Genomic DNA, 22,626 nt, shown 5'->3' with positions numbered 1-22,626 from the left:
AGCGCGGCTGGCTTTGAACCTGTGCGATCCTCCTGTCTCTGCCTCCCAAGTGCGGGGATTACAAGCGTGCCCAAGTGTGCCCACCACGCCCGGCAATGTTTATATTTTTTATATCTTTTTTTGTATGTGTATGTGGTACTGAGGATTGAATCCAGAGGTTTTCTACCTCTGAGTTGTGCCCCCAGCCCTATTTTACTTTTTATTTTGAAACAGGTTCCAAGTTGCTGAGGCTGGCTACAAACCTGCAAATCTCCTGTCTCAGTCTCCCACTTACTGGGATTACAGGTGTGCACCACTGCATCCAGTGAACAGTAGCTAATTAAAGATCACCTGTAAACCAGGCATGGTGGTGCACACCATAATCGTAGTACCTGGGAGGCTGAGACAGGAGACATAGGTTCAAAGCCAGCCTCAGAAACTTAGTGAGGCCCTGTTTCAAATTAAAAAGTAAGCCGGGCGTGGTGGGCATGCTTGTGATCCCAGCATTCTGGTAGGCTGAGACCAGAGGATCGCCTACTTAGTGAGGCCCTCTGCAACTCAGTGAGACCTGGTTTTAAAATAAATAATAATAATAATAATAAAAAAGGCAGGGGGTATAGCTCGGAGGTCGAATGTCCCCGGGTTCCATCCCCAGACCCGAAAAAAAAAAAAAAAGTAAAAAAGTCTGGGGCTATAAGCCAGAGGCAGAATGCTCCTGGGTTAAATCCCAGTAGCCCCCCATCCCCCCAAAAAGATCAGCTGCAACGTGGAACCTAAAACCACACAGATGAATTTTTCAGGCACAGCGTGATCTGGCGATGCCTTACACTTTGAGTGGCTTTTTGCTGTGTGTTCTGTGGCTTCATCCACAAAATCTTACCAGTCACTGGGAACATCCTGGTGCACTGCGTTATGAGAACTCCCGCTGCATGTAAGAAACCTCATTTCTGTACGGCAGCCAATCTCAGGGGGAGACTCACCAGCACTGCGTACTGTCCTGCTCACGCTGGCAGATATGTAGGACTCAGATTTTGCTTGAAAGCCCAAACTTTATAAAAAACAGTGGCACCGTTGCTTCCCTTTCGAGAAAACATCTGCCAAACATTTAAGTTTTTAATAACTACAGTTTGCCTGCCATTTCTTTCAAGTGAAAATGATATTCGAGGGGGAGAAGTGGCTAGTTCAGCTGGCAACTCAAACAGCTGCAGGGAGCTTTTTCTCGGCACAGCCATGTACTTCGTGGTCTTGGAAGTGCTTTATGTGAGATTTGCATTTCATCACGTGGAATTAGGAAGGTATGTGCCAACATGCAGACATAATAAAAGTGGCAATTTCATGCTGTATCAAGGACACAGGTCAGATGGGTGTGCAGGGAGAGTGCGTGCAGTGGCCACGCACTCCTAAGAGAGGAGTTGTTTTACCTATTGCTGCCTCTGCACCTCCCAGCAAATGCCCACACAGCGAGCAAGGCAGATTACAATTTGGTATTTCTGTGAAGAGAGTCTGCCCTGCAGAGCCCTTCAAAGTAGCTCTGCGACTCTGGGGCCCACGGGCTGCCTCTGGTGGGTGCTATTCTATGTAAAGCCTCAAGAGTTCTGCGCATGTGACTATTAAAGGCCACCGCTCGGTCCACGACACAAAGCTGGGGGAAAATCCATCACTGGATGCATATACAGAAACCATCCACAAATACACACAAGCCTACATCCCCTTGACTCTTTTTCCTTAAAGCCTACCAAGGATGAAGGGCCGGTAACTAAGGAACCATTAGGCTTGCTCCCTAGAGTGAAATATTACTATTCTCATGATTTTATAAACCAAAATACTGCAATTAGAACACATTGCTTATGAGTAACAAAACCAGCAGACAAAAATCCAGATGTATGATAACAAGTTGTCACACGTCAATGATAAAGAGACTGAAAGAACTCACTAAGCAGTATCAACAGCTCAAATCCTATTGAGAGTGTCACAATATTAAATTTAAAGCAGCAGTATCTAAACTCATGGGTAAACTTGGCTCAAATATTACTAATTAAAAAAAAACAAACCAGCACTGGCCAGGCACGGCGGTGGGCACCTACAGTCCTAGCTATTTGGGAGGCTGGGACAGGAGGATCACTTGAGTCCAGGAGTTTCAGACCAGTCTTGGCAACATAGTGAGACGCCATTGCAAACAAAACAAAACACAGCACGCACACACACAAAAGGAATTCAGCAGGGCCTAAGGTGATCTGACAGTAAGACAGGCAACTTCTGGAAGGAAAATGGCCAGAGCATCAGAGAACAGCTCCTGCATCCGACGACCAAAGAGGATGGCAGGTGAAATCACAGTCACAGAAGACACCTCCAGCGCTTAAGCATAAAGCTTCTTGGGAATGTTGTGGGGTTAAGTGCAAGGCCCTCATTTCACTTTAGATGAGACAAGCTGGTGGGCAGGGGGCAGCACCCAGGCTCCTCTGGGCAGACTATTTCACACAGAATCTAGAGTCCTGGAGATACCAACTTGCTCCAGATGGCAAAACACCAACCAGACTGCTGGAGAGGAAAAGACTCAACAAGAGACACAGACGGATGGATGGGCTTCAGGACGGACAAGCACAGGTAGCACTGTGTGCAAAATTAAGACGGGCTGTGGTTAAGCTGCCGAGCTCCAGAGCAGCACGTGGGACCTGCAAACGGGCCAGCATGGCCTCCACCAACACTTGGAGAGTCTTGAACACTGTGGCGCCATTTTAAGCAACTCACTCACTTGACCCTCAGAGCCCCCTCGAGAGGTAGGCTGCAGCATTATTCCCGCTTTCGACTTCATTTCTAGGCAGAGGGGACACTTCCCCAGCATGGCTCAGCTGGCCAGTGGAAGGGTGGGGCTGGGGATCTGGTTCTGGTGCGTGGCTCCAGACCCCATCCTACCCTTGACCACTAGGCATCTGCCTCTCAAATTCAGAAGGAACTCTGGTTTCACCTCCCAGTGTGCCTTCAAGGCAGTTACTCCAGAGATCAATAAAAATGCCAGTAAACATCAAACAAAGTGCACGGTCCAAAACACTGGTGAGACAGCGCAGCCACCTGTACACCACCATGGGTCAGCGCCCGGGAGCAAAACCTGCAAGGTGCCGCTCACTGCTTGGAAAGTGGCATCGAAAGGTTCACATTTTCTTTGCACACTTTCTACAGCAAACCCGTTTAAAGCTATTTCCCTCAAATGTACTGAAACAGTTATAAATGCAGAAGTTGAATCCATACCGGCGTTCCCTGGATCAGGTAACTATGTCCGGCACTCTGCTCTTTACCATGAGCGTATTACGGAGGCCACACTTCCCTTGTAGACACTGGCTGAGCACGCCCCAACGATACAGACGGCCGGCCTCCTGCAGAGCCGCCGCTGCACCTGGAGAGAGCAGTCACTCGGCACACAGCGCCCTCCTCACTCAGCTCTCTCCAGCTGCACCAGGGAGCCTTCTCTAGGTTTGGTTTTATATTCTTTATTACAAAGACCTGGTCTAAATTTACTTATATTTAGCTGCCTTATCTCCTTAGTCTGTATTTTTGAGTTAGAATGGTTTTTGCTTTATGAATAATTCAAGAACCTAAAATAAAATCAGACCTTTATTTGCTGTAGTAGGATGTTCCTGTGCACGTTAGTCAATGTCTTTCTAAGAAAAGACTTTTTGAAAAAGTATATTAGTGGGAGAAACGACTGGCCCCACTGAAGTTCTCGGCTCGGTGGTGCCATTTCCCGCAGGCCAGAGAGCACGGGCGGCCTCAGCAAGGCCGGGCGCCCTGGGCAGCATCTCCTGTGCTTGGCGGTGCCACCCCACTGACCAAGTAAGTGGCTAATGAATGCACCGGACTGGTGCTATCTGAGTGGCGTCCGAGGGTACCTTCTTCTCAGTCCACAGACACCGACTGCTTACTCTGGCAACGATGCGAGGGGCCTGCGACAGAGGTGGAGCTCAAACGACGGCCCTCAGGACAGGCTGGCGATTTCCTGGAGGAGTCACGAAAATTAAGCTAAAAGTCAAAGTGAAATGGGACAGAGGGCAGGGAGTTCCCTGCTCACACCAAGAACGCGTGTGCAAACCTTTACCATGCTCTCATTCAGCGGGCAACAAGCGCTGAGCTACGATCAAACGTGTGCTGCACTTTACAGACCTACTAAAACGACACGCGCGTGGACACGGAAGCGCTGGCCACCAGCTGGCCAGGCTGCGGCGTGGGACAGAACAAGGCGGCGCTGCGCTGAGCTCCAGCACGAGGCGCGACCTCCTCGGGGCCCTCACAGGGGGGGTCTCCTTTTTCTCCTCGAAAACATAAACGCTGCTTCACGGCGGCCACCGGATTCAAGGACAGGGAGCCGAGGCTGCGCCCCAGCCCAGCACACCAAGGGCCAGGCACTGCTCCTCCTTGCTGGGGACAGCCACCCGCAGCAGCCTGGACTGAGCCCTGGGACTTGCGCCGCTTGCCTGGAGTGCCGGGAGGAGCAAGGGATGGTGGCTGGGACCCGCGAGAACTGCAGGTGACGGAGGATCAGCAGAGGGTGGCCCGGGCCGCTGCTTCCCGACCACTAACCCCACCTCTTTGCTTTTCTCATCCCTTACACATTAGCCCACCTCAATGCAACAATCCGAGAATCAGCGTTTGCTGTCAGGCAAAACTCACCAGCACACATTATCCCCACGCTCAAGGGCGGGACTGGACGGAGAGGGCACTCCCCTCCAGGGCTGGCCAGGAGCACAGGGGAATGGCCTGGCGGGCAGGCTCGGCCAGGCCAGCCGCATGGTGCAGTCCTGGCAGCCGCTCTGCGGACGCTGCACGCACGGCGCGAGCGATGCGCTCTTTGGAGAGGAAGCCTCCTCTTCAGGGGGCTGTTGCTTCTGACCCCATCCTAACACTTTCCTTCCAAATTCTGGGGATGAGGACGGCGGCGGAGGACTCGCTAGTGCTGCCGACCTGAGCTGCCCGGGCGAGTTCAAGTACCCTGCGTGCGCCAGGTGCCGCTGTTACGACCCTGGGCAGGTCGCAAGGCTCAGGGAGGGAAAGGAAAGCCCGGCTGGCCTCTTCCTCACTGGCTTCCTGGACATGTTCTCCGGAAGGGTGAAGACCAACCCACTGGAGGCTCAGCAAGGACAGGTGAGAAACCAGCTTCCCAAGACGAGACCTCCACCTCCCAGCAAAGACTAGACCTTCACACTCACCCGCCGCCAGAACGAGGGGAGAGTGGTGAGCGTCCTGGAGGCCCCGCACGGAGGCCAGCAGAAGAGGCTTCAGCCACTGGCATCATGGCGGCGTGGCCGTCGCTGCCTTCAGCGCCGCCACACGCGGCCCCACCCTCATAGGGGAGGCAGCGGGGCCCGCGGGAAATGGCTGTGCTAGTCTTCTCAGGTAACTGGAAAATCAACGGGCAGCCCAGAGCAGGGTCAGGGACCTGTGGCCCATGGGCCACATCCAGCTGCCACCTGCTTTTATAAATAAAGCTTTATTGGACCACAGACACGCCTGTCTCTTTACTGAGCATGGCTGCCTTTCCTGGCATAATCAAAATATTTATAATCTGGCACTTTTCTGAAAAAGTTTGCTAATTCCAGCATAGAACTGTGCTGTCCAATACTATAATCACAAGGCACGTGTGTCCACTTACTTTTAAAATAACTGAAGTTTAAAGCGCAGCAGCCCAGCGGCCGGCGGCCACACCACGGCCAGTGCAGGAGCGGCACTCTGTAGACGGTTTTCCTGGGCAGCACTCAAGTTCATGGTCTGTCATCACGCTAACTCTGCACCATCACAGGGGAGACCCTTCCATGCACAGGAAGGCGACACTGGTTGGAATCCAGCCTCTCACACTGGACGTGGTAAGCTACACTAATTCACCAGAGGAATCCTGAGCTGCAGACTGTGGTGAACAGAACTACAAACCCGCCGACCAGGTTGGGGACCTGTTGACTTATGTGTTTACTGGACCGCCTCCCGGTCCAGTGGCTCTGTGGAGCCTGTCCGCCATGCTTGTTGTGTTCCATACAGGACCCTGTCAAGTGACAAGCATTTGTAAAAGTGTAAGCAGTAAACCCTGGGTACAACACTGTCATGCAAAGAGAGGCCACGGACCCGGAGAGATGAGAGCGCGTTGGGAAAACACCACCGCAACCCTGCTGCAGAATGTTCTACAAACAGCCAACATTTCTACTTTAAAGTAAGTCCCTCCCCCAAAAAACAAAGATTCCCAACAAACAAAACCAGCCAGTGGTAGGATTCTGGCCCTACACTTAAGGGCTGTGTGGCCTTGGCAAGTTATCTTCTAGGTGACCCTTCTAGGTGACCCACGGGGCAGCGTGCGAGCTGGGCAGCCCAGTGTGGCCCTCTCCAGTCCCTCCTTCCCAGCACCGTGACATCAGTGCCTGCTCTCCCCAGTGGGGGGGTTCTTCTACCCTGGAAGAGAGGGGTGCCAGGTCTCTCCCATGGAGCCACCGGCTTCTCTGGGGCAGAGGCTGTACTTAGGCACTGTGAATGACCCCTTCGTTCCTGGCACACAGCAGCTGCTAATTGGAGGTTAACACTGACTGAGAATCTAAGAGCTCAATAAATAAAACACATTTTGCAAAACCTCACATTAACATGCTTGCTTTAAGAAGTCCTGGAGTAACTCAAGCGTTCTTTTGAGTTTTAAGTCAGAAACCACCCTGCTGCTTCAATTAGAAGCTGGTCTTAGGTCCCTAAAGGTTCTCCTCAGAAACTCAAGTCTCTTTCAGCTTACAGGTCATGACTTTTGCCTTCAAATTACACTGTGAACAACTACCAAGAAAAAACCCAAAGTGGCATAATCAGGTCCCGGAACTAACAACAACATGGTGGTTTAAGACATAAAATCAAATGATTCTATTTCAGAATAAACTCACAATTCAAAAAATCACTAGTATATTAGGCATCTAATAAAACCCAGAAGACTCACAAACCAAAAACATTTGTTAATTTACATTTTATATGCAATCCAATTATTTCACTGCTAAGAGTGTTTAAGAGCCAACTGACACACAACTACGATTCGTTTTGCCCACTCGAGCGCCAGAGTGGAGACACCCAGTGTTCGTGGAGCTTGGGTGTCACTTCTCCCGGGTGCACGAGCACACTCACACGTGTGGCCTGTCCTTCGGCTGGGCCGCTGTGGATGCCGGCTTGCACCAGCTTCATCAAAAGGGCTTGGAGAGGAAGCAGCACACAATTTATTCCTGCAGACGGGGGTCCATGGTGCCCTGGGTACGCTAAGACCTGAAAATCCTGTCCAGATTTGAGTCCTGGGGCTGTTGGTCACCTAGGTCCTCCCCCACCCTTCCTAAGCATGGGTCCTTATAGGAGATTCTGGCAGTAAAAGCTGATATTTTAGGAAGGTCTGTGCGATTAGACATTTGAAGTGACTTGGTGAAGCTTATCACTCATCTTCTCCTTCATCCAATTATGAACAAAAATTTACATAACGAATATCCTTAAATGCCAACTAAGCCTAAGCATGTACTACCTGATAACTATGGTTTAATTAACAGTAACTGTTTTTAGGCTAAATTTTGAACCCCGATTATGTATAAAGTGTAAAACAGGTGAACTGTAATTATCAAAATAGTGATCTATATACACATTAAAAACTTGTTGCCATTTTAAATTTCAATGCCAAATGTCAATCCAGCGCCTCTGCACACGCACAGTCTTTCCTGATACTCCACAGAAATGCTAGCGTCTTAAAAATTATGACCCCGAGCAGATCTCACTATTTTAGCGAGCACATGAGCCTGTTTCTCTCAGGTCCACGGCCAGAATGAAAGCCTATCTAAAGTTAGTTCTTTCTAATCCATTCTGCGTATTTTCTGACTCAATTCGTCAGTAATTCAGCCTTTGCAGTATTAAGCAACAGCAATGTAACAGAAACTCTGCGTACAGACAAGTTGGCCGGCCGCGGCGGCCCGCCTCTCCTTCCTACCCCCACCCAATACCCTCCCCGGGCAGTGACTTCACATCCTTTGACATCAGCACAGCTCCGAAAGGGGGATGGGAGAGCGAGCAGAAAGCCGAAAAACCAGCTTTGAGCTTTGCATGCGGAGGCCTCTCTCGAGCCTCAGATTCTGGAAGTAGTTCGTAAAATGCGGACCAGCGGCGACACACCCCACCCGCTCCAGCGACGCCCGCGGCGAGGTGGAGGGACTTCCTGCTTCCCCTAGCTAAAGCACAATAGCCATTTATTAACTACCCACAGAAGGTTCCGGTCAGTGGAACACACAATAACTCACCTCGAATATGGAGAAGGGCCACGGGCTGGAAAGGCCCATTGGAGTTGGCCGCATCCACCACCATCCCGCTGCCCGCCTTATTACATGTCAACATCTAGACTCCCGCGGGGAAGGCAGTGTACTCCTTAAGGCAAGAAACCAGCCTCCATTTTAGTTTAAAAAAAAAGACAAACTGAAGCTCTCTGCAGCTGGAGGGAACTGGCTGGCTCGTGATGTCAGCAGGCATGGAGCGCGCTGATTGGCTGAAAGATGCAACTTAAAATGACACTGGAAAAAAAAGCCCTGCAAACGGAAAGAGGCTCTCTCTGGCTGTCAGTGTGCACTCAAGGCTGGGCTTTGCCGGCTTCCTGCGGTCTGCATTTTCAGTAACTTTTAGGCAGAGATCCCATCTCTCAGGGGATGAGACCAGGGGCCCGGAGCCCGGCAAGGCTGTAAACAAATGGCCCGTGAGCTGGGGGGCGCCTGTGCTGTGGGCACTTTGCAGCTGGGCCCCCTGCCCCTGCCCAGCCTCAGGCCCACCGGCCCCTACTTCTGCTCCTGCACACTTCGGCACCTTCAACACACACCGTGTGGAGTGTTCCAGCAGCTCAGGGGTTTAGAGCAAGTTTCTAAATACTACACAACTGGAATTCATTAGTTTTGGACTCTTGCTAAACTTCCCTACCACTCGGAGGCAATCTATGAATTTATAATCCTCAACACTGGTTATTCCTGAGACCTCTTTCTTTTTTTTCCTGAAAAAACAGGTTTCAAGAATTCTATGGAAAAATGGAAGCTGGTTTATATTCAATAGCTCGAGTGTATTTATACCACATGGCCGTGGGAGTTGAAGCAAAAAATGAAACCAGCACTTACTTTTATAGCTTAAAGATGTCAATCTTTAGATGCTTTTATTTACGTTTTTAGATATTTTGTTTAAATTCTAAGTTAAGATATTTCACTTATTTTTATTATGCGATTTATTCAGGTCTTCTTAGTTTCCTATCTTCAAAAAAGGTCGCTGTGGAAGCTGTAGCAGGCAGAAGGCCTCTTCTGAACTGGAGCACTCCCGTGCCTGGGGAGGCGACTCTGGGGAAAGGAGATGTCTAGGCTAGCTCCAAAAGAAAGCACACAAAAAGCAAAACATCTCCTTGGCCAGGTGTGCTGGTACACACCTATAACCCTAGTGCTCGGGAGGCGGAGACAAAAGGACCGCAGGTTCAAGAACAGCCTCGGCAATGTCATGAGACTCCGCAACCTAGCAAGGCTCGGCTTCAAAATGAAAAATAAGCGTAGGGCTGGGGGTGAAGCTCAGAGAGCTCAGAGGTACAATGCCCTGGGTTCAATCCCAAGTCTGTGTGTGTGTGTGTGTGTGTGTGTGTGTGTGTGTCTCTCTCTCTCTCTCTCTCACACACACACACACACACACACACGTCTTTGGCAGAACTAAAAAATTATTTACACAAACCAGAAAGTTTCCCCAAATTATGCCCCCTATTTTTAAAACTTCTCATGTAACCCCTTTGCTCCATGTAAATGAAGACACAAAAGCCCTTCAGTCCCAAACGCCTGGCACACCTGTGGCGAAGCCGCCGCACACTTGGGCCTTCCTGGTGCTCCCTGGCCAGAGAGCACGCAGGCCCACCACTGACAGCGGTCAGGATAGATGCACAGACCCAAGCCGACCCTCCCCAGGCACAGATCACTTCCTGCAGGCCTCTCTCTGAGCAGGTGCCAGCGGAGGCCATGTCCTCACCCGCGAGGCTGGCCTCCTCATGCCGGTGGCAGCCTGAGTTGGGCAGCAGGTGCCCAGGTTCTGGCAGCCCACTGGCCTCCAGGAGCAGCGCTGTCTGTTACGGGAGGGAAGGTACACTGACCACAGGTCACCACCGCAGTGCTGAGGGTGCCTGCTCGCCACCACCTCCCGTCCAGGGGGTGGCGCCAGGAGGATGAGGACCAGGGTGCTTGCTCAGGGGCTGCACTGGGATCTGAAGGAGGCGCTTACTGTGTCCAGCAGGGTGGGTGGCGCACACTTGCAATCCCAGTACTTGTGAGGCTGAGACAGGAGGATCTCAGTTTTGCAGCCAGCCTCAGATACTTAGTGAGGCCCTCCACAACTCAGTGAGACCGTTTCAAATTATAGAATAAAAAAGGGGGTGTAGCTCAGAGGTAGAAAGCCTCGGGTTCAATCCACAGCACCACAAAAATAAATAAAAATAAAAAATAAAAATAAAAAAGCAAGAGAGACTTGTCTGCCAAAAGTTTAATATTTCATGTGAGACAAGATGGGAAAATGCACCCATCTGAGGGCTATGCTGATGATCTGGAATACAGAAATGAAGAGAAGAGACTCCTAGAAGCTTTATATAAAATATACAGATTTGAAGGCAAAAAAAAAAGTGAAGCTACTCTTTGATGTATTTTTCCTGATGATCTCTGATCAAAGGGTTTCAACTTTATCAGCAACTTCCCCATGCTCTTTTGAAACCTCATGCATAAAACTGGTTCTTTAAAGAACTCTAGGACTATGAAAAAATCACTGATAAAATATACTCTAAGCTGGCTGTGGTCGGACACCTGTAATCCTAGTACTTGGAAGGCTGAGACAGAAGGATCACGAATTCAAGGATAGTCACAGCGAGAGTCTTATCAACCTAGAGAGACCCTGTTTCAATAAATAAATAAATAAATAAATAAATAAATAAATAAATAAATAAATAAAATAGGGCTGAGGGTAGCTCGAAGGTAGAATACCCCTGGTAAATCCCCAGCAACCCCACACACACTAAAATATACTCTAAAATGTAAGTAAATAAGCAAATACGAGAAATAAAAAAGACGAACATATATACAGAAGGTGTATTTCTGAACTGGAAGTATAAATACTGTAAACAATGAGGTTAACTTTTCCCTACAATTATGAATCAGTTTAAGGTATTTGCAATCAAAGTTCAGGTGGGCCTTGTTATTTTTCTAGGCAATTGACAAAACCATTCTAAAATGTACCTGAAGAGACAAGAAACAAGAATGAGAGTGCTTCTAACACGAGAGGCCTGTCCCACCAACACAAAGCTCTAGGAATCAGTGAGAGTGGGCGTGAGGGGCAGGAGCAGCCCCCACACAGACAAATACACCACGATAAACCACAATCCCACGTCAGCGTGAAGGTGGACAATTAGTCGGTCCAGTCTCTTTACTCATGTCAAAATAAAATACAAATGCCGGGCGTGGTGGCGCACGCTTGTAATCCCCGCGCTTGGGAGGCGGAGACAGGAAGATCAGGAGACCCTGTTTCCAAATAAAATATAAAATAGGTCTGGGAGTGTAGCCAGAGGTAGAAGGGTTCCATCCCCAGTACCACCAAAATAAATAAATAAATAAATAAATAAATAAATAAATAAATAATCCAAGTTCAGTTAATAGGTAAGTAAAAAAACCATAATTACCCCCTAAGTCCCTGCAGCTTCTAGAAGAAAAGGAAATATGAATTCTCAAGTCAGAAAAGTGCATTTAAACACATTAAACAAACCCCTAAGGGGTACTGCTCACATTCAAAAAACTACATATTTCTGTACATTCCACCCAAAACCAAAGAAAATATAAAGCTATAAATAAAAGGAGTTAATACTGCTATAGCTGATTAGAAAAATATTAAGCCCTCAGTATTTAAATGATCCAGTTCATAAAAGAACTCTAAGTAGTCAATAAGTGTATGAAAAGCGTCCTTTCGTTTAGGCAGAGTGGCACAGGCCTGTGACCCCAGCACTTGGGAGGTGACAGAGGAAGATCACAGGCCAGCCTCAGCAACTCAGCAAGACTGTTTAAAAATAAGCAATAAATAGGGCTGGAGGGGGTATGTAGCTAGGGAGAATGACTCTGGGTTCAATCCCCAGGAAGGCTAGGTTTTTCACCTATCAAATCAGCAATGTTGAGCCAGGCGTGGTGGCGCACGTTTGTAATCCCCGCACTTCGGAGGCTGAGACAGGAGGATCACACAGGTTCAAAGCCAGCCTCAGCTACTGAGTGAGCCTCTCAGCAACTTAGTGAGACCTGTTTCCAAATAAAGTATAAAATAGGTCTGGGAGTGTAGCCCGGAGGTAGGAAAGCCCCTGGGTTCCACCCCCAGTACCCCCCCCCCCCACATACACACACAATTCAGCAATGTGTTTTGTTTTGTTTAATGTGTGTGTGGCACTGGGGATGGAACCCAGGGCCTTAAAGCCTGCCAGGCAAGCACTACCACCTGGCTACACCCACAGCCTTTCTCATGCTATTTTGAGTCAGGGTCTCACTAAGTTATCTGGGCTTCCCTCATACTTGTGATCCTCCCGCCTTGGCCTCCGAAGTACTTGGGATGACTGAGCTCTGTGCAACTACATCTAAAAGCCATTCTTTTTGACAGTGATAATACTGGGAAAGTTCCGATGAAACCTTAACAACAAACCCATCAACCGCTCTAATCCTCTTAGAAAACAATGGCTGGCAGTGTGCTTTAAAGTTGGTTGTCTAAGTAATTTTTCGTTTGGGGAGCCATTCTAGAAATGCAACAGCCACGAATCAACACTGCATTAAAAAAAAAAAAAACTCTTCCCTTTCTTTCTTTCTTTCTTTCTTCCTTTCTTTCTTTCTTCTTTCTTTCTTTCTTTCTTTCTTTCTTTCTTTCTTTCTTTCTTTCTTTCTCTTTCTTTCCTTCCTTCCTTCCTTCTTCTAGGTATTAAACACAGAGGCATTCTACCTCTGAGCTACACCCTCAGTCTGATTTTCTTTCTTACTTGGAAACAGGGTCTCACTAGGTTGCTGAGAGCCTCCCTAAGTTGCAGAGGCTGGTTTCAAACCTGCGATCTTCCTCTCAGCCTCCCAAGTACTGGGATCACAAGTGTGGGCCACCATGCCTGGCTAATACTTTTAAAATTGTGTTTAAACACAATAAATAGCCGGACATGGTGGCGCATGCATGTAATCCCAGCATTCGGGAGGCAGAGACCGGGGGATTATGGTTCGCAGACAGCCTCAGCTACTTAGTGAGGCCCTTCGCAACTCAGTGAGACCCTGTTTCAAAATAAAGAATAAAAATAGGACAGGGGGTGTACCTCGGAGGTACAATGCCCCTGGGCTCTATCCCCAGTACTGCAAACACACACACACACACACACACACACACACACACACACACACACTGCATAATATAAAAGTCACCATCTTAACTACTTTCTAGTTAGATACTCCGGTGGCATTACGTACATTTACGTCCTGCTTTCAAGTCCTTGGGTATGTAGACAGGAGAGGGACTGCTGAATCAGGTGTAATTCCAGTTTCAATTTTAAGAAGAATTGTCTAATTATTTTCAACAGTTGTACCATTTTACATTCCAACCCACAGTGCACATGGGTTCAAATTTCTCTACATCTTCAATAATACTTATTTTCTTTTTTAGAAATAGTAGGACTTCTGGGAAGATGGCGACCGAGAAAAGCGGGGCTTAAGAGCCCCGCTAACAACAAATCTCCATTACCACAAAATCAGCGCCTTTCAAAGCCAGAAAACAACATCACCAGAGAAACAAAAAAAAAAATCACCAGGCTCCAGAGAGAAAGCGGACTGAGAACAGAGCCACAGAGGAGATCCTCACGCCCGAGGACGCGGCAGATGCGGCAGCAGCGCCATACTGCTGGCGGCACCAGCGAATTCACGGGACGGCCACAGCAAGCCGAGGGGAGCCGCTGCGGAACAGCCAGGCGGGATTTCTCGGCGCAGAGGACATCTAAAGCTCCCAGTGGCTGAGCTCAGCACACGCTGCAGGGATTCAGAGTGGAAATCAAAACCAAGAAAAAAAAACGCCAGCCCAACAGCCGAGGGTGTAGCAGCGGCGCCATATTGCCACCGGCGGCAGCAGCACCGAATTCATCGAATTCAGTACAGCTACACCTGCGTACTCAAGAACAGTGAGTCAAATTGCGGGCCACAGAGGAGAAATCCCAGTACTGTACTCACTGGGACTTGACCCAGTGGGGGAGGGGCGGTGGCAGAGATATCACACCATAGGAGAACGTGCAACCTGGCACCCCCCACAGTCTAAAGCAGCCTCTATCGACTCTCTGGGTCGGAGACTCTGTGATACAACCCAGTAAAGGAGTAGTGGGGTCTGAGATACTACTGACTCGAGATCCAGAACACCTTAAGGGAAGTCATAGTGACCCAAGGGAAGAACCCAGACAAGGCACAAACTTCCGAAATCATGGGAAAGAGGAATAACAATGGAGCAATGAATGCTCACAACCCCACAACATCAGAACCTGATAAAACAGAAATTCAGAGATTTCTAGAAGACCAAAATCAGGAAAATAACTGTAGAAATAATAGAGGTGCTTCGAAAAGAACTCAGAGAGAGCCAAAAAGAGATAAAGGATGCAATTAATGAAGTAAAGGCCTCAATTCAAAGCACAAACAACCGATTAGAACACATGGAGAACAGAATCTCGCTCTTAGAAGATGATCATTCCAAAAATGAACACATAGTTTCTAATCTAGGAAAAAATATCCGACAGCAGGAATCTGATATTGAAGAAATATGGGCCCATTTTAAGAGAGCTAACCTAAGAATAATTGGAATAGAGGAGGGAAAAGAAAGTGAAACCAAAGGGATCAACAATCTCTTCAAGGAAGTAATAGCAGAAAATTTTCCAGACAAAGAGCAAGAGGTCGATACACAGGTCCAGGAAACTTATAGAACTCCCTTTAGACAGGATCGGAGAAGAGGATCCCCACGCCACATAATTGTCAAAATGACCAATGTGGAAGCCAAGCAGAGAATCTTAAAGGCAACAAAAGCAAAGGGCCAAGTGACATTCAGAGGCAAACCAATTAGAATCACTCCAGACTTCCCAAACCAAGTTATGAGAGCCAGAAGGGCTTGGAGTAACATATTCCCAATTTTGAAAGAAAACAACTTCCAGCCAAAAATTTCCTACCCAGCAAAACTTTCTATCAAATTAGATGGAAAAATAAGAAGCTTCCATGACAAACAGAAACTGAAGGAATTTATGTCTTCAAAACCAGCACTAGAGAAAATACTCAAAGAGATTAACTACAAAGTAGAAATAGGTAACACACATCAGAACTAGAGAAACAAGATTTTCCATCCAACAGACAACTAAGATTGGTTATCTGTGGAGATTCATTATTTATGTTAGTCTTTTAACTATCTCTAAAGGGTATTGTTTGCCTTTATTGTTGTTAATTTTTAGGATTTCTAGTTGGAATATTAATATACCTTCAGATATAGCATTTGGAAATATTTTATCCCATTCTATTAGTAACTGTTAACTCTGTTTACATTGTCTTTGGATATACAATATGTTTTTTATTTTTTAGGGAGTTTGTATACGCTTCTGTTGCCTGTGCCATTGAAGTCATAACCAAGAAATCACTGCCAATTTCAATGTTGTGAGGTTTTATGACCCAGATTTTCTCCTAAAAGTTTATAGTCTTAAGATTTATATTTAGGTCTTTTATCTATTTTGAGTTAATATTTGTATATGGGATTAGGTAAGGGTCCAATTTTATTCTTTTCCATGTAATTATTATTTTTCAACAATATTTAGTTAAAAGATTATTATTTCTACCACCAAATGTTCGTGGAAACCTTGTCAAAAATAACTTGACAATATAGGGAAGAATTTAGGTCTAGGCTTTTATTTAACTCCAATGGTTTATATATCTGCCTTTAGAATAGTACTACACTGTTTCAATTATTGTAGCTTTATATGGTTTGAAATCAGAAAATATATATCTTCTAGCTTTGTTCTTTTTCAAGATCGTTGTGGGTACCTAGAGTCCATATTCCATATTAGGATAGATTTTTTTTTCTGAAAAATAAATATATAAATATATGATAGTTTCACCTAAAAAATAGAAAAAATAGATTCCCTGGTAAGAAAGAAAGTAAAAAGAAATATTGAAATGTTATCTTTAAGTCATCAAAGCTTGGTATCAGACAAATGAAACTGTTATGTGAGACTATCATTTTTAATTTTTGATAATTTGCTATAATACTAGATGTCAATCACTAAGCCAAGCATGGGAGGGAGGGATAGGGAGAGAATGGGGTGGGGATCGGGTGGGGGCTGACTGGGCGATGTGTGCATGTATGTCTACAAAAGTATGTATCCCACTATGATGTATGAATACAGTGCACCAATTAAAATTTTAAAAATTTTTAAAAAAATAGAAATAGTAGCCTTCTTACTGAGTCTAACTATGTCACGGGTGTGTGTGTGTGTGTCCATCTCCAGGACCTACTAGCTCAGGAGCTTTCTACCTCTGAGCTACACACCCCCAGCCCTTTATTTTTTATTTTTTTGCAGGTCTGGGGATGGAACCCAGGGGCATTGGCATTCGACCTCCGAGCTACACTCCCTGCCCCATTTTTTTATTCTTTAGTTTGAAACAGGGTCTCACTGAGTTGCGGAGGGTCTAAGTAGCTAAGGCTGTCCGCGAACTGCGATCCTCCTGTGTCAGCCTCCGGAATGTTGGGATTATAAGTGTGCCCCACCATACCCAGCTCCTTTATTTTATTTTTTTTTTTAATTTTGAAACAGAATCTTGCTAGGTTGCTGAGACTCTATGTTTCTGAGGCAGGTTCGAAGCCAGCCTTGCTGGCTTAAGAGACCCTGTTTCAAAAATATAAAATAGGTCTGGGAGTGTAGCCTGGAGGTGGAAGGGCTTCCAGGAACCCCAGTACCACCACCAAAAAAAAAAAAAAGAACAAAGAATAAAAAATAGGGCTGGGGGTGTAGCTCAGACAGAATCCTCAATATCTGGGTTCAATCCTCAGTACTTAAAAAAAAGATAAAACAGGATTAGGGGTGTAGCTCAGAGGTAGAATGTCCCTGGGCTCCATCCCCAGCCTCACACCCCCCCAAGAGCCAGCTGGCTGTGTGTGGCTTTGTCTGTCTCGCCCCTGGTCTGCTCTGTCTGTGGCCGTCCCAGGCTGCGTCATGGCCGCCGCTCGGCGGTGCCATTTCAAGGCCGGACTGTGACGCATCGTGCGCGGTTTCACTGCTGAAAACTGCTTTGGCTCTTCTGGGCCCCTGCTTTTCCGTATGACACTCACTCATTCATTCACCCATTCATTCATTCATTCATTCATTCATTCATTCATTCACGCTGGGGATGGAACACGGGCACTCTACCTCTGAGCTGCTCCATGGCCCCATTTTTTATTCTCTATTTTTGAAACAGGGTCTCACTAAGTTGCAGAGGGCCTCACTAAGTAGCTGAGGCTGGCTGTGAACCTGGATCCTCCTGTCTCAGCCTCCCGAGTACTGGGATCACAAGTAAGCATGACCACGCCTGGCTTCCATGACTTTTAGGACTCTCTCTTTTTTCTAATACTTCTATGAAAAACTACATTTATATTTTCTGGGGGAAAAATCACTGGGATTGTGATAGGTACTGCACTGACTCTGCAGGTCACTTTGGGTAGTACTGACATTTTTTTTTTTTCCCCTGCACTGGGGATGGAACCCAGGGGCATTCTACCTCCAAGTTACATCCCCAGGCCTATTTTTTTTTTTTTTTGGTGGTACTGGGGTTCCTGGAAGCCCTTCTACCTCCGGGCTATACTCCCAGACCTATTTTTACATTTTTTTATTTGGAAACAGGGTCTCCTTAAGCCAGCCCGCGCGGCTGGCTTCGAACCTGCGCGATCCTCCTGTCTCTGCCTCCCGAGCGCGGGGATTACAAGCGTGCGCCACCACGCCCGGCCCCAGGCCTATTTTTTATTCTTCCTTTTGAAACAGGGCCTCACTAAGTAGCCAAGGCTGTCAGCGAACCATGATCCTCCCATCTCAGCCTCCCGAATGCTGGGATTACAAGCGTGCGCCACCGCGCCCGGCTAGTACTGACATCTTTACAACATCAAGCTTTCCAGTCTGCAAACACAAGACTCTTTGCATTCACGGGTGTCTTCTTTAATTTCCTTCAGGGGCATTTTGTGGTTTTCAGTGGATAAGCCTTTCAACTCCTTGATAACTTTGTTCTTAAGTATTTTATTCTTTTTAAAGCCTCACATTTATGGTTCTTCAATACTGGAAACTATCTAATGTTAAAGGGATTATCCTACATAAAGTTGACATAGCCATCAAAAGCCATACATTTACAAAATAGAAATCTCTGTGAAGAAAGTAGCACATAATTTTTTAGGAATAGTGTGATGGGAAAAAGAATCAATCCCTAAATGCCAACAATGGTCACTCTCAAGCAAGATGCTTATGGGTGATTTTCTTTTGGAAATTTTCCTGTATTTTTCAGCACTGCTCAAACCAACACATATTATTTTGGACAATTTTTAAAAGGGCGTATAGGTTTCGGCGGGGGATCCTTTGCAGGATGTCTCCTTTTAGGAGTGGACTAGGAATAGAGAAAGCGTCACAGGGGGAACCAGAGATCTGATACCAAAGACCTTTGTGATGGAAAGATGAGATCATACATGTCAGAAACCTCAGCTAGCTGCGCATGGTGGCACGTGCCTGGACCTCTGTACTTGGGAGGTCGAGACAGGAGGATAACAGGTTCAAGGCCAGCCTCAGCAACTTAGCAAGGACCTCAGCAAGTTAGAGAGACTCTATTTCAAAATAAAAAGAAAAATGGCTGGGGTTGTAGCTCAGAGATCGGGTGCCCTATGTTCAATGTCCAGGACAAAAACCAAAACAAAACACAAATTTAGTTGAAGTCAGGCGAGAAAAACAACTAGCAGATTACGACATTCCCCGTCTCAAAAAATCACAGTGAGCCTCCTGAAGTTTCTGCTGTGTGGCTCCTTCGCAGGAGCCGTTGTGCTCGCTAAGTACTGGGTCAAGGTTCGACTGGCCTCTGGAGTGGCGCGCTCTGCTCTGATGAAGCAAGGGCTTTGCGCATGCAACCCAGGGGGGCTCACGATGCAGCCGCATCACTGGCTCTGGGACGTTTCGCCATCTGCTTGGGAGTGGCGGGCGGAGGGGCAGCTCTGCACCGGGAAGAGGCTGCCCTAAGTGACCCCGACAGCAGACCACTCTCTCCTCACCAGGAAGGGGCAGATCTGACCCTTGTGTTAAGAGTGAACTGAGTGTATATGAAATGCCCTCCCGAGTTGAGCGGAGAGCATGACCCGGCAGGATGCCACCCAACATGCTCCAGCCAACACAGGCCAAGCGCAGGAAGGAGTGGGCATCACCCCACTCTGAAAGCATGGCCACCCACCTGGACTGTCTGGAAAGACCCCGGGCTGCAGCGCAGGGCACAGCAGAGCCCACCCTTCCAAGCAGCCTTCTTCTCACTCTGTGTTCGGCTTGGCAAGAGGTTGGACCACGGGCTCTCTCCCCTCAGCCCAGCCCCTAGACAGTGCTGGGCACCCAGAAGGGTGCCAATCAGCGTACCGAGTTAGCTTGGAAACAGCACCCCCTCTCCCCTAAAATACAGCCTGTTCTACTTGGGAGGCAGGGCGGGCGCCTCCCATCACCACCTGTGATCTGTCCCCACCTCTAACACTGGCCTCACAACCCGGCTTCCAGACCTCAGGTAGGCGGCAGCTGTACCTGCAAGGGGTGCAGTCCATATTCGGGTGGGTGGCTGGCGGGCTCAGCACAGCGCGCCTTCAGCACAGCGCGCCTTCCACAAGGAGGCTGGCGGGCGGCCCCTCGATGCGCCTCTAGAAAATGCCACAGTGCCATAATCTTTGCACTGTTAAAAGTTAAGATCCGGGTAAGACTGCAGGTTTGAGGACAACTTGGCAAGACCCTGACTCAGAGAAGGGCAACATAGCTCAGAGATAGAGGACTGCTGTGTTCAATCCACAGTCCCACAAATAAAAAAGCTGAGGTCTCAGAAGGGGTTACCCATTATTCTCTGGTCCCTCCATCACTGTTTTTTTCCCTTTAAAAATAACTGCCTGTGAAAACATCCTGTGTGAGTGTGTGTGTGTCACTAGGGTTGAACCCAGGGGCATTCCACCTCTGAGCTCCACCCCAGTCCTATTTTATTTTTATTTTGAAAGAGGTCTAAGTTGCCGAGAGTCTTGCTATGTTGCTGAGGCTGTCCTCGAACCTGCCGTCCTCTGTCTCAGCCACCCATGCATTGAGACTGCAGGGGGGCACCACCACGCTGGGCTGCTAGGTAGTGTTTTTGACTAAAACTTTCGTGTTTTCACTTCTAAATTCAGCCCCATGTCAGTTCTGTAGGCAAGTTAAACATGTTCACATTTTAGTGAAAAGGCTTCATAGCAGTTAACAGAAAGCAGGTCTTCAGAGCCTAGAGATCCGTGGACCTGGAATCATAATGCACCGACTTGGGACTGGCCAGCTGCTTTTCAAAAACACTGGAAACTACACGGGTGTGGCTGATGTGTTTTGTTGGGTAAGAAATCTGACCTAAAAACTTTGGCCTCGCTTGCAGTTTAAAATAGACCTTTTCCTTGATCAAAGGTACCGAGCGTGCGGCTATGCTCCCAGGCTGCCAGAGAACTTCTGCTTGCCAACAGCAAGGACGAAGGGACGGGTGCTGCCGGCCCTGTTGGCTGCAGAGTCCCATGAGTAGTCAGTGACGAAGAGCGTACCCAGAGGGAAATGCGGTGCAGGAAAGCGGAGGGGACGAGTGCATTGCCCTGGGTCGCGTGGAGCCCCGGGTACACCTCCCTGAGAAGGCAGGAAGGCCTCTCCCACCAGGCGAGTGCTCACGGCCTTCCTAGCACTGAAGACGCAGGAAGCCTCGGAGACGGTAGGAGCGCACCTGCCCGCAAGTACACAGAGACGGTAGGATGGCGCCTGCCTGGAGAGCTCCATGTCAGCTGTCCTGTCGAGCCCCTTCTAACCAGATGGCAGGTCAGTTGAGTCCTTCAGCTCGTTTCCCGGGAGGAGACCCATGGTGGGGCGAGGTAATGGAAGTGGTGAGCCCAGGCTGGGTTCACCTGCCCTGCCAGGTAACGCCCTGGTGGTCTGTGCGCACGCTGAAGGAGCGAGGACTGTGTTCCTCCCATGAGTGCCCTGGCTCCTGGGTCCTCGACAGGTGCCGGGATGGGCAATACACATCAGCCCGGCCTCGGCAACACCACACAACAGCTGGCACAGCGAGTGAATGGGGCGGCCGGTGCCTTCTGAGCCCCAGCGTCCATCCATCCAGGACGAGGGGGTTAAGGACACGGGCTAAGCCCAGTGGCGGGACAGCACTGAGCCTTAAACAGGGCTGACTGAAGTTTTTCCAGCACACTGGGCCTTCAGGAAGCCATACTAAGTGAGCTAATCCAGAGAGAGAAGGACAAACATCAGGTGATTGTAGGCGGCTACACGAGGCCCCTGGAGTCACCACACTCTAGGGACTCAAAGAGAGGAGGCTGCCAGGAACTGTGGGGAAGGAAGGCGTGTGTGTCGGCGGCTGGGTTTCTGGGGTAGGATGGAGGCGTGGGCACAGGCAGTGGTGATTGGGCGTGCAGACTTCTGTGTGTCTTGGCGGCACCACAAGGTGCCTGTGACAAGTTACAACGATGGACAGGATGCGTGGTAGACTTTCCCACAATTTTAAAAAGATGAGGAGGAGCTAGGTGTGGGGGCTCACGCTTGTAATTCCAGCATTTGGGAGGCTGAGACAGGAAGATCTTAGCGAGGCCCTTTGCAACTCAGTGAGACCCTGTTTCAAAATAAAGAATAAAAAATAGGGCTGAGTGTGTAGCTTGGAGGTAGAATGCTACTGGGTTCCATCCCCAGTACTGGGGGGAAAAAGAAGTAAGGCCTGAGCCAGCGAGGTTCTGGGTACACATGCAGCAGAAGCCGTACCAAGTTGCCCTGGGACAGTGAGGCTCTGTGGGCGCCAGGCCTCCAGCTGGAGGGGCGGAGAGGGAGGGTGGAAGGCCCAAGGGATAGTGTGTGTGTGTGTGCGCACATGCACACATATGTGAGTTTATGACATGATTAAGTGAATCCCAGGCGCTGGGAGAAGCCTGGGGCAGGCTGTAGAAGGCATAAGCTAAACACTAAGGTGAAATGCGACTTCAGGGGGATTGCGCACCGAAATCCTGGGCTCCGTCCAGAGGGGCAGAGGCTGGCCGTGGAGTAGCGCCGTGCCTGACCGGTGTGCAGAAGAGTGCTCCACTTTGGGACTGGGCAGGCCATGGGATCGGCCTTCTCTCAGTCACAGGCCCGGCTGTTGAGGGGCCAGCCTTAGACACTTGGCGCCCTGAGGGTCGGGCTGCTGTACCCATCCCCCACCACGTTCTTTTTGTTGGTGTATGCAGTACTAGGGATTCAACCCAGGGCACTCTACCTCTGAGCTACACCCCCTGTCCTATTTTTTATTCTTTATTTTGAAACAGGGTCTCACTAAGTTGTGGAGGACCTCACTAAGTAGCCGAGGCTGGCGGAGAACCTGA

General features: G+C 48.5%; 1 protein-coding gene across 12 annotated transcripts in view; it reads right to left on the bottom strand.

Moving 5' to 3' along the window:
• The window catches only part of PPP2R5C (protein phosphatase 2 regulatory subunit B'gamma), a gene marked incomplete at both ends in the record, with an annotated part of 152,059 nt that overhangs the window by 82,808 nt on the left and 46,625 nt on the right, over nt 1-22,626 (bottom strand). For 8 of the 12 annotated variants that reach the window (XM_080706793.1, XM_080706795.1, XM_080706797.1 and 5 more), the window contains one exon: nt 8,253-8,346. The exons of the other annotated variants lie outside the window; for them this stretch is intronic. In XM_080706793.1, coding sequence (XP_080562919.1) covers nt 8,253-8,346 — 94 coding nt within the window. Of the gene's footprint in view, nt 1-8,252; nt 8,347-22,626 lie in introns of those variants that run through there. 12 annotated transcript variants of the gene reach the window in all.

Source organism: Muscardinus avellanarius (genome assembly GCF_963383645.1).
Source record: "Muscardinus avellanarius genome assembly, chromosome: 12".
In the NCBI taxonomy this organism is placed as follows: Eukaryota; Metazoa; Chordata; class Mammalia; order Rodentia; family Gliridae; genus Muscardinus; species Muscardinus avellanarius.
Note: the sequence above shows the minus strand (reverse complement) of the source record. Positions and strands in the feature narration are given on the sequence as shown.